Source organism: Neoarius graeffei, chromosome 16 (assembly GCF_027579695.1).
Source record: "Neoarius graeffei isolate fNeoGra1 chromosome 16, fNeoGra1.pri, whole genome shotgun sequence".
Lineage (NCBI taxonomy): Eukaryota > Metazoa > Chordata > Actinopteri > Siluriformes > Ariidae > Neoarius > Neoarius graeffei.
The window spans coordinates 30998644-31017817 of NC_083584.1; the positions used below are offsets into that span (position 1 = coordinate 30998644).

The window sequence follows — 19174 nt, forward strand, 5'->3', positions numbered from 1 at the left end:
ATTCAGTACGTTTACATGCACATCCAAATCGAGCTGCTGTCGGTAATCGAGCTAAGGGTCCCAGCAGGGGTGCCAGAGAAATCCAATCCTACATGCACACAAGGAAATCGAGCTATTGTGTGAGGTACATTGTGCACCCGAGCCACAGGTGGCGCTACACGCCCCATCGTGTTGGTACACTTCCGGTTGTCGTCATGAAGAAGAGCTATTCAAGAGTGTAAACAAAGTTATCAGTTCCGTGTTCACAAGAAATTTTACTGGTCTAAATCACTACAAATTGCTCTAATGACAGATTTGATGACATTTCCTGTACATTTTATTTATCTTTTTATTACATCCACCTGCCAAGGGACTACAGGCGGAAATTAGCATGTACTGCTATAACCTGGTACAGACATCTGTCCTTACCACAAGGATAATGTTTTTAATTTGTACACTGTCCCTTTTAAAAATAAAATAAACTCTAAGAAGAGAGTTTGTATGTACGAACAGAAGTGTTCCTAATAAAGTGAAGGTGAAGTGTCATGCCGACCGAGGTTGTTGTTTTTTTTTTTTTCGACCGAGGCTGTTGTGTTTCCTGCTTGTGGTCTCGTCACTTCCAGAAGGGGCAGTGCTGAAGTAAGTAGCTCGACTACGTAGCTCGATAGGGTTTACATGCACTAAGTAGCTCGGCTACAATCGCATAACCTAGGTCGTGTAGCTCGATTACAAGAAATCAAGTTCGGTTCAATTTCAGCCGAGCTAAGGTGTTTCCATGCCATTTAGAACTTCGATTTCAGTCGAGCAACGGCAGAAATTCGATTTTCTCTATGTGCATGTAAACGCACTGAATGAAACTATTAAAGGGGAACTGAAGGCAAATTTTCTATTATCAAAATTCTATTTCTCATTTTATTAAATATAGGAATGCATTTTTGATAGCTAGTTTGTCACTGCTATAGCAAGTTATGAGTGTTTGAAATATGCTCTGTAATATATCCGTCCATATGTCAAAGCAATGGCCGTAAACAAGATTTGCTGAGACCCGTGTGAGACTTCATAGGACGGAAGCAAAACGTACAGTGGAAATCAAAGTGACCAACATCTGTCAACATTGTCAAAAGACATGCGCGCCCTCCTTCGAATGCTGATGTAATCAAGCCGGAAGTTTTCACTGTGTCCGAAATCGCTCCCTGCTCACTATATACGGCACTATATAGTGGGGACGCCATTTTGTCGTGCTGTCCGAAACCTTAGTGAGGATTATGTGGGAAATGTGCTCAGTATAATATAATATGTATTTATCACAAAAATGCATGCATGTATTTTATTATTTTGAAAACCCACCAGCCGCCTGATCTGGCACGTTTTAATCGTGTGACAGTAATGACGTAAATACCAGCGCGACGGACTAGTCCTTATCCTGTCGTCTTTCCAACTCCTTCTCGACTCCACGTTGGTTCGAAGTCGTATGGAATAATCTCCATGTCACGTACGCGAGGGAGGCGGATGTATGTGCAGAAGTATACAGTTTAATAAAGTGCAGAATATATATACAGTGAGACAATATTTACACAGGCAAACAATCCAAAACGGCAGGCTAGATCAAAAACGAGAATATGGGCAAAACGGTCAGTCGAGGCGCAAACAGTACATCAAAGGCTAAGCGAGGACAAGAACGAGAAACGGGCACAAGGATTGTGAAACAGGCAGTCAAGACAATGAGTTGAAAGGCTCGGTAATGTGTACGTGCGTATCGTAATACTTCGTGATGCAAATGCATCAGCACAGTCCTTAAATAGGCGCGCAAACAGTTCCTTAATTGAGCTCAGGTGCACCTTGTTCACGGCGCACGTGCTGGAGTCCACTTGGCGTGCGCGCAGCCTGAGACACGCCTTCAGGTACACGCGCCACAGCGTGCAGGACTGACGCTCCATCACTGATGAAGCTGGCAAATCTCAAAATTAATCTAAATTGGAATGATGTGGCGATCTGGCCGCTGTGTAAACAGTTTCAAAATGGTGGCGCTGACACTTCACGTTTGAAGTCTCGCACAAGTCTCGTGAAGATCGCGCGGATAAGCGACGCCTACTGTGGACCATACGAACTACATTCAACGTGGCTAAAAACCGAAAAGGCTGATAAGTGTAATATAATATGCCAGTACGAGTCATGATATAAGGTTACCAAAACCAAAAACGTAATTGAATAACACATTAAGAAATAAAGCAAGTTTAAAAATGACTAAAGTTCCCCTTTAAAGGTGCATTATGTAAGATTAGACATCTAATGGTGAGGTGGGTTCGATATTTGAATGATTCATTTTGAATGAATATTCACAAAACTCCGCCCCAGGATCTACGGTGACCCATGAGCTGTGTTTGGATCATCCACTCACCTACTATACAGTGAATTAGACATTTTGTATTGCTGTTTGAATTTGCCGCAAGCTGGAGCCTATCCCAGCTGACTACGGGTGAAAGGCGGGGTACACCCTGGACAAGTCGCCAGGTCATCGCAGGGCTGACACATAGACACAGACAACCATTCACAGTCACATTCACACCTACGGTCAATTTAGAGTCACCAGTTAACCTAACCTGCATGTCTTTGGACTGTGGGGGAAACCGGAGCACCCGGAGGAAACCCACGCGGACACGGGGAGAACATGCAAACTCCGCACAGAAAGGCCCTTACCGGCCACGGGGCTCGAACCCAGGACCTTCTTGCTGTGAGGCGACAGCGCTAACCACTACACCACCGTGCCGCCCCACTTTTAATAAATAAATAAATATATAAATAGATAGATGGATAGAGAAATAGGGGCGGCACGGTGGTGTAGTGGTTAGCGCTGTCGCCTCACAGCAAGAAGGTCTGGGTTCGAGCCCCGGGGCCGGCGAGGGCCTTTCTGTGCGGAGTTTGCATGTTCTCCCCATGTCCGCGTGGGTTTCCTCCAGGTGCTCCGGTTTCCCCCACAGTCCAAAGACATGCAGGTTAGGTTAACTGGTGACTCTAAATTGAGCGTAGGTGTGAATGTGAGTGTGAATGGTTGTCTGTGTCTATGTGTCAGCCCTGTGATGACCTGGTGACTTGTCCAGGGTGTACCCCGCCTTTCGCCCGTAGTCAGCTGGGATAGGCTCCAGCTTGCCTGTGACCCTGTAGAACAGGATGAAGCGGCTAGAGATAATGAGATGAGATGGGATAGAGAAATAAATAAATATATAGAGGCTATTACACGGTCGTGAGAAAATATGAAGTTTATCTTTGACTGGTGAAATATTTTCAACATGAGAAGATAAACCTCACATCTTCGCACTACCATGTAATGTTCTTTATATTATATGGACACACAAAAAAATATGCAAGTTAATCAACAGAATTATAATTTTGAACCGGTTCGCCATTTGGACAGCATGCATCCAGTCAGCGGGAAAACACTTGGCGTGACATCGGCGTGAAATATCAGGAAATACGTCACTCAGATCTGCAATGTATTTCATATGAAAAATGCGAGTTTTTCAACACGAGAAGGTAAACTTCATATCTTCAAGCCAATGTGCGATTTTCTTTTTACTATATAGACACATTTCATATACAAATAGTACCCAAATTTCATTCATCTCATTATCTCTAGCCGCTTTATCCTTCTACAGGGTCGCAGGCAAGCTGGAGCCTATCCCAGCTGACTACGGGCGAAAGGCGGGGTACGCCCTGGACAAGTCGCCAGGTCATCACAGGGCTGACACATAGACACAGACAACCATTCACACTCACATTCACACCTACGCTCAATTTAGAGTCACCAGTTAACCTAACCTGCATGTCTTTGGACTGTGGGGGAAACCGGAGCACCCGGAGGAAACCCACGCGGACACGGGGAGAACATGCAAACTCCACACAGAAAGGCCCTCGCCGGCCACGGGGCTCGAACCCAGGACCTTCTTGCTGTGAGGCGACAGCGCTAACCACTACACCACCGTGCCGCCTAGTACCCAAATTTATCAAAAACAATTCATCGATTTCCTCACAAGTGACGTATGTCACGATTTCGGTTCTCCATGTCCCTGATATAGCTTGTATGAAAAAATATGAGTGGTATATTTCCCAGTAAAACACTCCTGTCCATATAGTAAATAAAGTTATGCATGCACAGATGTGTTGTAAAGTTCTATTTCAGTGTCATGAAGCAGTGTCAATTGCAATGTGTACTTGTCTAAAAATAGCAATTTTGGTATGCATAGCTTCACACATTTGGTGCAGATGTTCTCGTATTTGTTTATGTGACTGAGTTAATTATGATTATTTTTTTTTCGCGGTGCGGTTTCCTTCAAATCCTACTCTCTGATTGCCTGGCGAGCGGGTCCGTATCCCACGGCACGGACCTCCTGGCAACTCGCTCGTTCACAGTAACAAACATAGTAGAATTTTTTGTCAACATTTTTTTAAAAATAAGATTTATTTTTAAGATTATCAAAAATCTTATAAATTTTTTGCCAGCATTTCTCAGGAAAATAGCATTAATTTTACATCATGGATAGCGATAACGACAGTGTTCACAGCGAAAGCGAGTTTTACTACCCTGAGGAAGAAGAAATAAAAGAAAACATTTCAGGAGAAAGCTAAAAACCTCTAACTTGCTAACGCCGAGCAAAAACATGGCTGAATCCTGAATGACTCCTATTTGTATAAATAGGGGACTACATAGGCGGCAAAATGTAGTTTTTTTTCCTGCCATGGAAGTGCACTTGTATATCGAGGAGGAAGCCATTTGCATTACAGCCGTGAATGAGGATTCAAAATGGCGGCTCGGCTCGGTTTTTCCCTTTCGGGCGCTCTCGTTTTCTGTTAGAATTTGGTAAAGAAAAAAATAAATATTATTTACCAGCTTATTCGGCCTTGAATACTGACCTTGGCCCAGAGTGCCTCGGTCAGTACTTTCAAGACCTCGGTCATGGTATTTCACGATACGGACCTCCCAGTTGGTAAATAACGTGTATATACTGAATTGGGTGCATCGTTATGTAGCTGTGTAACATTCAAGTAGTGCCTGAAATGTACCAACAGCTGTCTGCCCTCATCCCCAAAAGAGAGTGTTTTATTTAGCAAAGAGTGGACAATCTAAATACAGCTATAGCATCTATAAAATGACTGGCAGGAGGCTCATCCAATCAAAAACAGGCATTCCGGACTGGAAGCCAATTTTCCAAATAGATTTTCTCAGCGCCTTAATACACGTTCTTAAGGCCAGGGCTTAATCCGCTGTTTTTTTTAATAATGTTCTACATGTTTTCCAGGTTATTTGTACAAATAAGGAATGTCAAAAAATCATCTATTGTACCTTTATAGCTCAGTAATGCGTTATACTGTATCACAAAGTCTCATCAGTGATGTGGAACAAGCTATTAGGCAACGATATTCGTGATTTCAAAATGTTTCCTCTGACTACCAAACATGGTAAACTAAAAAACCATACCAAAAAAATACTACAGAACTGTCCTTTTGTATAATTTGTACTTTGATTAGATAATGTCCGCTTAGTCTTAGCTACTTTCTACTTCAAAGACATTTTAGGGGAAAAGATGAGTAAATAATACATCTCGTTCACATTTTATTCCATTCAAAACAGTATTTCACATGCTTTTTCAAATGTTCAGTCACTGCTGATGACTATACGGTGTTTGTGTGATCCCCTGACACCGTTATCACTGATAGGCTGCATGAATCTACAGTCTGGGCTAGAAAGAAATCAGCCTTGCTTTTTCATAGCATTCTGTGTAATATTCTTATGACGTTTGGTGGTGGTGTTGCACTTTGTTTCACAAAAAAAAAAAATCCAAAATAATTCACCTTAAAACATCTCATCTCATCTCATTATCTCTAGCCGCTTTATCCTGTTCTACAGGGTCGCAGGCAAGCTGGAGCCTATCCCAGCTGACTACGGGCGAAAGGCGGGGTACACCCTGGACAAGTCGCCAGGTCATCACAGGGCTGACCTTAAAACATTTACAGCATTAACCTTATATTTATAACTTTTCACCTTTGGAAGTTGGGGGACTAGCACATTTATACCAGTGAGTCCTGGTAAAACGTGGAGTCTTTCTGTTAAATGTAATGTTATTTCCAGGTTTGGCAGTGTGGCGGCTCGTTAGAGATTCACCCCTGTTCCCATGTGGGTCATGTCTTCCCTAAGAAGGCACCGTATGCCAGGCCGAAGTTTCTCCAGAACACAGTGCGAGCTGCTGAGGTCTGGATGGACTCTTACAAGGAGCTTTTCTATAACCGCAACCCTCCTGCTCGTAAGGTACAGACTCGAGCTTTATTTCTGCCTTTGTGCTGTACTGTTGGTTGTACAGTGGTGCTTGAAAGTTTGTGAACCCTTTAGAATTTTCTATATTTCTGCATAAATATGACCTAAAACATCATCAGATTTTCACACAAGTCCTAAAAGTAGATAAAGAGAACCCAGTTAAACAAATGAGACAAAAATATTACACTTGGTCATTTATTTATTGAGGGAAATTATCCAATATTACATATCTGTGAGTGGCAAAAGTATGTGAACCGCAGTTAATTTGAAGGTGAAATTAGTCAGGTGTCTTCAATCAATGGGATGACAATCAGGTGTGAGTGAGCACACTCTGGGATTATGTAGATGCATCAACATTTTAGACCGCGAGTTGGCCTAGTGGTTAGCGTGTCCGCCTCTCGATCGGGAGATCACGAGTTCTACTCACGGTCGGGTCATACCAAAGACCATTATTAAAACGGTACCTACTGCTATCTGGCAAGGCACGCTGCGATACAGATACGAGTGGGGAGTCAAACTCTAGTGGTTACCAGAGGACTAGCCTCCCCCACTGTAACCCTAGCTATGTAATAGGCAAGAGGCCGAGGGCTACGGAAACTGAGATCGGTGCCGCCCTATGCGCCACATGGCTTGGGAAGGACTTTTGATAGAAAATTCTAAAGGGTTCACAAACTTTCAAGCACCATTGTACATGGAATGCACCTTTCAATGCTAAGAAAGAAAGCAGAACACATGTCAAACAATACATCACTGCTCCATGTTAGAGGGTGAGGCAAACAGGTTGGACACGTCCTGATCAGTAACTTTAGGTGTCTAGTATTTACGATGTGGAATGTACAACCCCAAATCAAAAAAAGTTGAGATAATACAGTATGTTGAAATTTGAACTGAAAACAATGATTTCTAAATAATCTTTGACCTGTACTGCATTCAAAACAACACAGCAGCACATTATTTTACCTTATTAAAGGTAAAACCTTATGTTTTACCGTATGAATTTATTTATTTATTTATTCAAAATAAAAACTTATTTCAGTTGTTATTCTTGCAACACATATATCAAAAAAAAGTTGGGACGGTAAAGCATTTACCATTTTATAATGCTGCCATTCCTTCTCACAGCACTTAAAAGATGTTTAGGGACTGAAGACATCAAGTGATGAAGTATTTCAGGTGTTGTTTTGTCGCATTCTTTCTACAAACAGGTATGGGGTCGTCATTGTCATTTTTCATTTCAAAATTCACCACACATTCTCTATTGAGGACAGAGGGGACAGGCACCCTCTTCTTCCTCAGCCATGCCTTTGTAATGTGTGCAGAATGTGGTTTGGCATTGTCTTGTTGCACTATCATTGGAATAGATGACGTCCTGAAGGTGATATTGCTCCAAAATCTCCTTGTACTTTTCTGCATTAATGCTGCCATCACAGAAGTGTATGTTACCTTTCCCAACACAACTTCATACCACGAGACACCCTGGCTTTTGGACTCGTTACTGGTAACAGTCTGGATGGTCCTTTTCATCTTTGGTCTGGAGCACATGGCGTCCATTTCTTCCAATAAAGACCTGGAATATTGATTCATCTGACTATAATACACATTTCTGCTGTGTGATGGTCCATCCCAGATGCCTCCGAGCCCAGAGAAGACGACCACACTTCTGGACACAGTTAACATCCTTTTTGCACAATAAAGTTTTAACTGGCATTTTTGGATGTAAGTCCGTATTCTAATGCTTGACAAAGTTTTGCCAAAGTAATCCTGAGCCCATGTGGTTATATCAGCTATAGATGAATGATGGTTCTTGATGCAGTGCCATCTGAAGGATCGGAGATCACAGGTATTCAGCTTAGGCTTGCGCCCTTTGCCCTTTACACACCAAGATTCCTCCTAGATTCCTTGAATCGTTCAATGATATTATGCACCATAGAGTGTGAAATATCCAAATATCTTCATATCTTTCTTTGAGGAACACTGTTTTTAAAATAATTTTCTCATGCATTTGTTGACAAACTGGAGATTCTGGGCCCATCTTTGCTTCTCAAAGACTTGGCCTTTCCTGGATACTGATTTTGTACCAAATCATGATTACAGTCACCTGTTGACATCACCTGTTTAAAGTCACATCATTATTTAATTGTTTTATCTCATTACTAGCTCGAAATTGCCCAGTCCTAACTTTTTTTTTGGAATATGTTACAGGCCTGAAACGCAGGAATGGATGTATATTAACAAATGAAATGAAGTTGACCGGACAAAACATGAAATATCTTGGGTTCATACAATCTGCAATGAAATCCAAGTTAAAGTAAATTTAGAAATCACTGCTATTTTTTTTTATTTTTTAAATTTTTCATACCGTTCCAGCTTTTTCTGATTTGCAGTCGTAAGTTACATGAAGTCCTGGTGAAATGCAAACATTCTAGATTTACTTTTGTCATCGTTTTGGGTGTGAACTAAGGTTGACTTGTCTTACAGGTTGATTGCCAAGTCAAGTCTAGTCAAGTTTGTTTGTATAGTGCTTTTAACAATAGACATTGTCACAAAGCAGCTTTACAGAATCTGAATGACCCAAGATATGAGCCAATTTTATCCCTAATCTATCCCCAATGAGCAAGCCCATGGCAAGGAAAAACTCCCCCAGACGACACAAGGAAGAAATCTCGAGAGGAACCAGACCCAAAAGGGAACCCATCCTCACTTGGACAACAACAGACAACATGACTATAGCATTAACAGTTTTAACATGAAGTCAGTTTCGTTGATGTTATAAACTCTTCATTGATGGAAACTTGAGTGCAAAACTGTTCATGACAACTGCAGTCCTAAAGTCAGCAAGTCAACTGTAGTCCTCAGCCACAAAAGCATTACTGTAAGTGTCCAGAGTGTCTTCCAAGTGTGACTTTCAACTGTCCATATGGAACCGTCCTCCACAGGAGTGATGTGATGAGACTCCAGCCAGACATAGGGCATCAGGATGGATCAGGCAGGTCCGAGGAGCAGAAGAGGTCAGCATCTCGATCTCAGGATTGACCTGTAACTCAGAGGGACCGATGGGGGGGAGAGAAGAGAGAGACAACACAGGTTGTTCGGTATGGCCAACGTCACCTGAATAAATAGGAACAGTATACATATTGCGCTGAGTTCAAGCAGGGACTCCGGCAAAACGAACTATGACAGCATAACTAAAAGGGGAGAGCCAGAAGGTAACACAAGCATGAGGGAGCCCCGGGACATAAAGCAGCAGCCACTACACCAACAACAAACTCGAGTGAGCAAGCGAGTGGGGGACTGACAGCATCCATACATCCCAGTTTACCAAAACACTCTGTCTGAGGACCTTTACCTCAAAAACACCATTAACAAATTGTGTGTAACTTGTGTTGGGCACACACAGAAGTTTACATATGCTGAATGATGTGTAATGTTAGGGCAACACCATCACACAGGTATTATATTGGAAGCAAATTACTTTTTCAAGAAAAATAGAAATAGGTTAATTTTGTTCTTACATTGTTGATGCATTACACTGATGTAACCGTGTGTTTCTGTGTTACATGTAATAACTCGTACTTTCATTTTCATAGGAAACATATGGGGACATTTCGGATAGGATTCTCTTACGAGAGAGGCTAAAGTGCAAGAGCTTTGACTGGTATCTAAAGAACATCTACCCGGATCTGCACGTGCCTGAGGACAGACCTGACTGGCATGGAGCTGTAAGTGGACTTTAGGTGGAAATCAAGTTGAATGAGTTCACTTTAATTGTCGGGAAATAGAAAAAGTTCATTGTTCTGAAATGAACAGTATTATTGAGGCATATCGGAGACTAAAACGGTGTTTCTGCTAGTCTTAATGTGTCAGAAATGACATTTGACAGATTAAAGGTTTTATAATTAACAATTATTCGCCGAAAGCAAAGCGAACATCAGTGATTTATTATAAATACAGGGCACTTTTTCGATGGAATAAAAACGTGTTCTATTCCCTTCTAGCAGGTTTCATTCATTTGATTTGATAGCATGCAAGGTTATTAGCATATCACTTATCCTACGTGTATTACGTCACTCTACCCAATGGAGAATGAGTGTTCTATATGGTTTACGATATTGCATGGTTGTCAAGACACCATGACCTCATACTTCGGCGCTGATGTGAATATTCAGTGAGAGTGTTTTCGCATGTGCAGAAGCATTTCTTTGTTTGCTGGCGGCGCTCGCAGTAAACTGTCGCAGTGAATTGAAAATTTTAACTTTTTGTAAAATCTATAATTGTTCCATCGAATGTGTATTATTATTATAATTATTATTATTATAATTGTTTTTTTTCATGGTATTTCAGATATATTCCATTCAGCTAGCAAGATATTTAACTCGTCTTTGACTCGTTCAATATCATGCTTGCTGAATGGAATATATCTGATATACCACGAAAAAAAGCCAGCCAATGTTATTTAAATAATAACCAAGATGAGTCGAGGTTATTATTCACTGAGCCAAAGGCGGATAATTGTTTTAGTATAAATACACCGGTGATTTATTTAAAAAAAAATTTAATAAAAAAATCATTTTTATCTTCAAAAGCGGCATGTAAACGTAATGTAATGCTTAGACACGTCACTCATCTACGCCGAGTCACATAAAATACTTTGTTTTGAAATCAATAAAATAAATCACAATTCCACGTTTTAGACCAAACTTTGTAGCATCTCTAGTGCTTTTAGGAGCAGCATTTTTTTTCATAATTTGTCATTCTTCCTCACTTATGGTGATGAAGTGATTAACCACCATTTTGTCGAGTAGCTTGAGGTGATGATCGAGAAATTGTCTGAATTTCTCGACCAATCAGCACGCACGATTTTCTATAATCATCTTTGTATTTATACTAATTAATATTATCCTGAATTTGATCAGGATAAATACTTAGCTTAGGTAAATAAATGAATGGATGACTTTGTTTTTAGGATTTTTCTTATGCAGCTGAATCAGCTTTAAAACTCTGGTATCCCTTCATATAAACAGAATAATGCAAGGTCGGTTGTGTGAGATAAGGGTGTGAGTTAAACTGAGGCTAGCATGAGCTACTTGCTGTTGAACTAATTTGCTGTTTTGTATTAGTTCTTGAATAGTTTGTCTTTTTTATATCAGGTGTTTGTTCATTACAAAATTATTATTATTATTATTATTATTATTATTATTGTCATTTCTGTGTATGCTAGTTTTGTGTTTGTTTTATTTTGCTTCCTGGTTTTGACCCACAATCCCATTCTTTGCTGCTGATTCAGGATTATCCCTGTTTAACAACCTCGCTATTGACTTGGACGATGGTTCTTGGATTTGCCCCAATAAAGCATACACTAAAAGTCCTCTATCCAAAATACTGTTCTGCAAAAGTTAAAACACGCTTCAGTCATGTAATCTCTACAGAAACTGTGTGTAACTGTGTAGACAAAATGTTTTGTAAATTGTAAATTTTTATTATTAGCTCACACCGCCATAGGCTGGTGAGCTATTGCCATCACGCGGCATCTGTCCATCCATCCACAGTTCACAAAAAATGCTCCTTCTCCCTTAGTTTTCACTGGATTTTGATTCTGATTATTTGTTTTGTTTGGAAGATCAAATTGTTCTCATGAAGAGCAACTTGGTTAATTATAAATGAGTCTGGTTTCTCATGGTACAGCCGTGTGAGCTACTGCCAAGTCAAGTCAAGTTTATTTTTTATAGCGCTTTTAACAATAGCCATTGTCACAAAGCAGCTTTACAGAATTTTAGTGACTTAAAACATGAGCTAATTTTATCCCTAATCTATCCCCAATGAGCAAGCCTGTGGCGACGGTGGCAAGGAAAAACTCACTCAGACGACATGAGGAAGAAACCTCGAGAGAAACCAGACTCAAAAGGGAACCCATCCTCATTTAGGTGATAACAGACAACGTGATTACAACATTAACATGAAGTCAGTTTCGTTGATGTTATAAACTCTTCATTGATGGAAACTTGTCTAAAACTGTTCATGACAACTGCAGTCCTAAAGTCAGCAAGTCAACTGTAGTCCTCAGCCATAAAAGCATGACTGTAAGTGTCCATCTTCCAAGTGTGACTTGGGACTTTCCATATGGGGCCGTCCTCCACAGGAGCGATGTGATGAGTTGCTGATGCTCTGGTTGTGTAACGTACTCAAAGCTTATGGATATGACGGCGTGCCAGTTGATGTATTAAAAAATGGTAACACGTTGTATATTTTATACAAGTTTTTTAATTATTGTTTTTTAAATGGTGTGGTGCCAGAGCTCTGGAGATATGGTATTATTAACCCCGTCCCCAAAGCTGGGGCAAAAGATAACAGAATACCTCTCAATTACCGGGGAATTACTTTAACATCTTCTGTATATAAACTGTTTTGTTCTGTGCTGTATAATCGTATTGTAGAATGGGCAGAGGCTAATGATATTATAGCAGATGAGCAAAATGGGTTTAGAAAGAAACGGAGCTGCCTTGATCATATTGTTACCTTAACTGCAATTATAGACACAAGGAAAAAGTTAAGGAAAGCTACTTTTTGTTCTTTAGTTGATTTTTCTAAAGCTTTTGATCATATAGACCGAAATATGCTCTGGAATAAGCTGTCTGCATTAGGCTTACATGGCAATATTTTGAATTGTCTTATTGCCTTGTATGAGAACGTCAAATGCTGTGTTCGGGTTAATGGATGTTTCACAGATTGGTTCCCAATTGATATTGGAGTTAAACAAGGGTGCATTTTATCTCCTATTCTGTTTGCTATGTATATAAATGATCTGTCTTTAGCTATTAAGGCCCTGGGTAAAGGTGTTTCTATTGATGATGAAAAAATATCCATATTGTTATATGGAGATGACATCGTTTTGATTTCTGAAACTGAGGAGGGGCTTCAGGAGATGCTCAGTGTCGCTCATAGCTGGTGTCAGGCCTGGAAATTGAATGTCTCATCTCATTATCTCTAGCCGCTTTATCCTGTTCTACAGGGTCGCAGGCAAGCTGGAGCCTATCCCAGCTGACTACGGGCGAAAGGCGGGGTACACCCTGGACAAGTCGCCAGGTCATCACAGGGCTGACACATAGACACAGACAACCATTCACACTCACATTCACACCTACGCTCAATTTAGAGTCACCAGTTAACCTAACCTGCATGTCTTTGGACTGTGGGGGAAACCGGAGCACCCGGAGGAAACCCATGCGGACACGGGGAGAACATGCAAACTCCACACAGAAAGGCCCTTGCCGGCCACGGGGCTCGAACCCGGACCTTCTTGCTGTGAGGCGACAGCGCTAACCACTACACCACCGTGCCGCCGGAAATTGAACGTGAATCCTGAAAAAACTAAGGTGGTGCGTTTTAGAAATCTATCAATGCCCCTGTCTGAGTTTAGTTTCTCCTGTGGCTTGTTTTCTTTGGAAACAGCTAAAGAGTACAAATACCTGGGTTTGATGTCAATAGAATTTCTAGATTATAATGAAACTGTTAAGCATTTAGCATTGCATGCGAATAGAGCTTTAGGTTCAATTATAGCTAAATGCAAATCTATGGGTGGTTTTCCCTTTAAATGCTATACAAAATTGTTTGAATCTTTGGTTCTGCCTATTTTGACACATGCTGCTGCTGTCTGGGGTTACAAAAGTTATTCTTGTGTTAATGCTGTGTTTAACCGGGCATGCAGATTTTATTTAGGTGTGGGTAAATACACTCCAAATGCTGCTATACAAGGTGATATGGGTTGGAAAACGCCATGGCAACATCAGTGGTCCTGTATCTTTAAAAACTGACAGAGGCTCTGTGGTATGCCTGACAGCCGATTAAGTAAACGTGTTTTTCAGTGGGCGGTTCATTTGACAAATGTTAAAAATGATGCGCACACGATTAAAACATTTTTTAGCTCCGTGAATTTCTCTCACCTCGCTCGTACAGATATGGTTTATTCTAGTAATGACCTTAAGTGTTTTGATATGGCAGTGTCAAAGGCAGACGAGGAATCATGGTTACAGTTAATAAATAAACCAGAGGGTAACAAACTTCGTACTTGCCGCCTTTTTAAGGATACATTTGAGACAGAGCCCTATGTACAAAATATATTATCAAGACCGCGTCGAAGTGCCTTTGCTAAATTCAGATGTGGAGTTGCTCCTTTAGCAATAGAAACTGGTAGATATACAAACACCCCAGTGGACAGACGTTATTGTACAGTATGTAATAATGGCTCCATTGAATCAGAAGCCCATGTTCTTTTACACTGTGATATTTATGTAGACATTCGTGATGAATTATTTCATACATTATCTAAGTATATTGTTAATTTTAATGATTTTGATGATACAAATAAATTGTGTGTAATTTTATCTGGTAAATATTGCATCAACGAATGTGCCAAAGCCTGCTACCTTATTCTAAATAGAAGACTGTTTTTTTACGAGTTCCAATTTATAAAACAACTGTTTGTGCTTTGTCTCCTTGGTACCATATTGTACGTTTTTACGATTTTTTTAGTTGGTGTCTCACAACTCTTTGAGAGGTCCCTAACACTTTTTTTTTTTTTTTTTTTTTTGGTCAAAGGGAGGGGGGTAATTTGACTGAATTTTTTGTATTTATATACCTCTGTATTGTATTTTTGTGTGTTGTGGCGTGACACCGAAATAAAAGTATATCTATCTATCTATCCATCCATCCATCCATCCATCCACCTACCCATCCATCCATCCATCCACCTACCTACCTATCCATCCATCCATCCACCCACCTATCCATCCATCCATCCATCCATCCACCTACCTACCCATCCATCCATCCATCCATCCATCCACCTATCCATCCATCCATCCACCTATCCATCCATCCATCCATCCATCCATCCATCCATCTACCCATCCATCCATCCATCCACCTACCTACATTTTTATGTGTTATTTAGCATTCATTGCTTTAAAATAGGTCTACGGTTTATGATTAGAATAGAGACTCTGAGTTTTCTTGACTATCTGTGTTTCTCTAACCACTGTGCTTTCATGATCCTCTCCCTTTCGGTCACTCCTCTTTTCTTCTACCTGTCTTTCTGGTACAGGTGCGTAGTGGTGGGATTTCCTCGGAGTGTCTGGACTACAACGCTCCGGATCACAATCCCACAGGGGCTCACCTGTCTCTGTTCGGGTGCCATGGACAAGGAGGGAATCAGGTAACTAGCATCTCTGTCCTTTTACTCCCAAACCTCTCTCACAGTTAACACGCAAGATTTGCTCTGAATGTCACAGTGATCACACAACCTGAGAACAGGCCCCAGAAGTGTTTCCTGCACAGTTGTGTCATAAAACCAAAAGCAGGAGTCATGTCAGATCACATCAAAACAGGATTCCATGGTTAAGCACGTTGTCCTATTTAATTCCCTCAGTAGAATAAGTGAGTTGTTCATAGGAATGTATATTTAATGAGAAGCGTCTCTGGATTGATATCACTGATTATTCATTAATGCTGCACATCAGGTGTCTCTGGGGGGGAAAAAAAAGCACTGTGTAAGTGAAAATCAGTGTTTCCACAACCCTCTTTGCAAGCAGAGCATTAGCCACACGTCCACAAAGAATGGCCTTTGCATTAAAGATGAATGAGGTTCCGTGTGCAGAATGCGTCATATTGTTTGGGTAAATAAGTTCGTGTTTGACTGACAGGGGCTTTCTGTTCTGATGTTACCTGAGAGCTGAGTGAGTGAAATGAGTCATGAGCTCTCGGCAACTGATTACCATCTCCGTACAGTAGTTTTTGTGGCTACTACCTCATAGAGGCTATAGCCACAATGTCATTGTGTTGTAAGAATGAGTGTAACAATAGCGCACTACGCAGGCACATACAGATGTTCCTATTAAAATGGCCGGTGAGCGTATACAATTCGGTTCACCATTCGAAATAAATGGAATAGGCTAAAGAAATCGCTTTCAGACATGTTTATGCTTATTACCGAGGGAAAGTGCATTCCTATTTTAAAATATACTCCAGGTCGTCCCCCTTTCCTCACCTTCTTCAGCCAGTGGTACCATGTGTGATGTAGATGTGACGCACTTCCGAGTTGTTACGGGAAGTTGTCAAAAAGAGTATCGAGACCACTGAGCTCTAGCGCCGGGCCTTTTCTGGGAAATAAGAGTTTCAGTCATGGTGACAGCGTGTGTATGTCAGTTTCGGTTCAGAGGTTTCAGTTTCGAAAACTAAGAGTAGAATAATGTAAACTACAGACACTTGGTATATTTTACTTCGGTGATTTTTTTTTTTTTAAATTGTTCATTTTTGGATTACACTTCATTTTTGTGGCTACTGCCTCATAGTGTAGATATATGTGCTATATTTACTGTATGGACATGATATCAGAAAACACATTTTATTTATAAGCAGTAGCCACATGCACCTATAGGGTACCTATTTTTTTTTTTTTTTTACAGGGAGAAGTGTGTCTAAATCTGGGGTTGTATTTTGGATGGGTGGATAGATGGAACTCCTAGAACTCCCCTCCTAGAACTGCCACCTTATTGTGGTGGAGGGGTTTGTGTGCTTGAATGATCCTAGGAGCTATGTTGTCGGGGGCATTATGCCCCTGTTAGGGTTTCCCAAGGCAGACAGGTCCTAGGTGACAGGCCAGACCAAGAGCAGTTCACCAAAAAACCCCTATGGAGAAAAAATCCAGGACCGTGACGTCGCCCGGTAGGACGCAGCCGGGGCCCCACCCTGGAGCCAGGCCCGGGGTTGGGGCTCGTATGCGAGCGCTTGGTGGTCGGGCCTTTGCCCATGGGGCCCGGCCGGGCTCAGCCCGAAGAGGCGACGTGGGCCCGACCTCCTGTGGGTTCACCACCCACAGAGGTAGCAGTAGGGGTTTGGTGCAGTGTGGATTGGGTGGCAGTCGAAGGCAGGGGCCTCGACGACCTGACCCCCGGACACAGCGGCTGGCTGTTGGGACATGGAATGTCACTTCGCTGGGGGGGAAGGAGCCTGAGCTTGTGCGGGAGGTTGAGAGGTACCGGCTAGAGATAGTCGGGCTCACCTCCACGCACAGCTTGGGCTCTGGAACCCAGCTCCTCGAGAGGGGCTGGACTTTCCACTTCTCTGGAGTCGCCCATGGTGAGCGGCGGCGGGCTGGTGTGGGCTTCCTTATAGCTCCCCAGCTCAGCCGCCATGTGTTGGAGTTTACCCCAGTGAACGAGAGGGTCGCCTCTCTGCGCCTTCGGATTGGGGAGAGGGCTCTTGCTGTTGTTTGTGCCTACGGGCCAAATAGCAGTATAGAGTATCCGGCCTTCTTGGAGTCCCTGGGAGAGGTACTGAGGGGTGCTCAGACTGGGGACTCCATTGTGCTACTGGGGGACTTCAATGCTCACGTGGGCGATGACAGTGACACCTGGAGGGGCGTGGTTGGGAGGAACGGCCTCCCCGATCTGAACCCGAGTGGTGTTTTGTTATTGGACTTCTGTGCTAGTCACAGTTTGTCCATAACGAACACCATGTTCGAGCATAGGGGTGTCCATAAGTGCACGTGGCACCAGGACACCTTAGGTCGGAGGTCGATGATCGACTTTGTAGTCGTGTCATCTGATCTCCGACCCTATGTCTTGGACACTCGGGTGAAGAGAGGGGCTGAGTTGTCAACTGATCACCACCTGGTGGTGAGTTGGATCCGCTGGCGGAGGAGGAAGCTGGACAGACCTGGCAGGCCCAAACGTATGGTGAGGGTCTGCTGGGAACGTCTGGCCGAGCACTCTGTTGGGGAGGTCTTTAACTCCCACCTCCGGGAGAGCTTTTCCCAGCTTCCGAGGGAGGTGGGGGACATTGAGTCTGAGTGGACCATGTTCTCTACCTCCATTGTGGACGCAGCTGTTCGGAGCTGTGGCCTCAAGGTCTCCGGTGCCTGTCGTGGCGGCAATCCCCGAACCCGGTGGTGGACACCGGAAGTAAGGGATGCCGTCAAGCTGAAGAAGGAGTCCTATCGGGCCATGTTGACCTCCGGGACTCCTGAGGCAGCCGACGGGTATCGGCAGGCCAGGCGTGCTGCAGCTCGGGCAGTTGCGGAGGCAAAAACTCGGAACTGGGAGGAGTTCGGGGAGGCCATGGAGAAGGACTATCGGTCGGCCTCGAAGAAATTCTGGCAAACCGTCCGGCGCCTCAGGAGGGGGAAGCAGTACTCTGCCAACACTGTTTACAGTGCGGGTGGGGAGCTGTTGACCTCGACTGGGGACATTGTCGGGCGGTGGAAGGAATACTTTGAGGATCTCCTCAATCCCACCGTCATGTCTTCCACTGAGGAGACTGAGGCTGATGACTCAGAGGTGGACTCGTCCATTACCCAAGCCGAAGTCACTGAGGTGGTTTGCAAGCTCCTCGGTGGCAAGGCACCGGGGGTGGATGAGATCCGCCCTGAGTATCTCAAGTCTCTGGATGTTGTGGGGCTGTCTTGGTTGACACGCCTCTGCAACATCGCGTGGCGGTCGGGGACAGTGCCTCTGGAGTGGCAGACTGGGGTGGTGGTCCCTCTTTTTAAGAAAGGGGACCGGAGAGTGTGCTCCAATTATAGGGGAATCACACTTCTCAGCCTCCCAGGGAAAGTTTACTCCAGGGTACTGGAGAGGAGAATTCGACCGATAGTCGAACCTCGGATCCAGGAGGAACAATGCGGTTTTCGTCCTGGTCGCGGAACACTGGACCAGCTCTATACCCTTCATAGGGTGCTCGAGGGTTCATGGGAGTTTGCCCAACCAGTCCACATGTGCTTTGTGGATCTGGAGAAGGCATTCGACCGTGTCCCCCGTGGTATTCTGTGGGGGGTGCTTCGGGAGTATGGGGTTCGGGGCTCTTTGCTAAGGGCTGTCCGGTCCCTGTACGAACGGA

The 19174-nt window shown here is 43.0% G+C and overlaps 1 protein-coding gene across 2 annotated transcripts in view; it reads left to right on the top strand.

The window, feature by feature from the left end:
* The window catches only part of poc1bl (POC1 centriolar protein homolog B (Chlamydomonas), like), an 86494-nt gene that overhangs the window by 60107 nt on the left and 7213 nt on the right, over positions 1 to 19174 (top strand). For both annotated transcript variants that reach the window (XM_060942772.1, XM_060942773.1), the window contains exons 7-9: positions 6104 to 6280; positions 9874 to 10005; positions 15384 to 15494. In XM_060942772.1, the coding sequence (XP_060798755.1) occupies positions 6104 to 6280; positions 9874 to 10005; positions 15384 to 15494 (420 nt within the window). The remainder of the gene's footprint in view (positions 1 to 6103; positions 6281 to 9873; positions 10006 to 15383; positions 15495 to 19174) is intronic.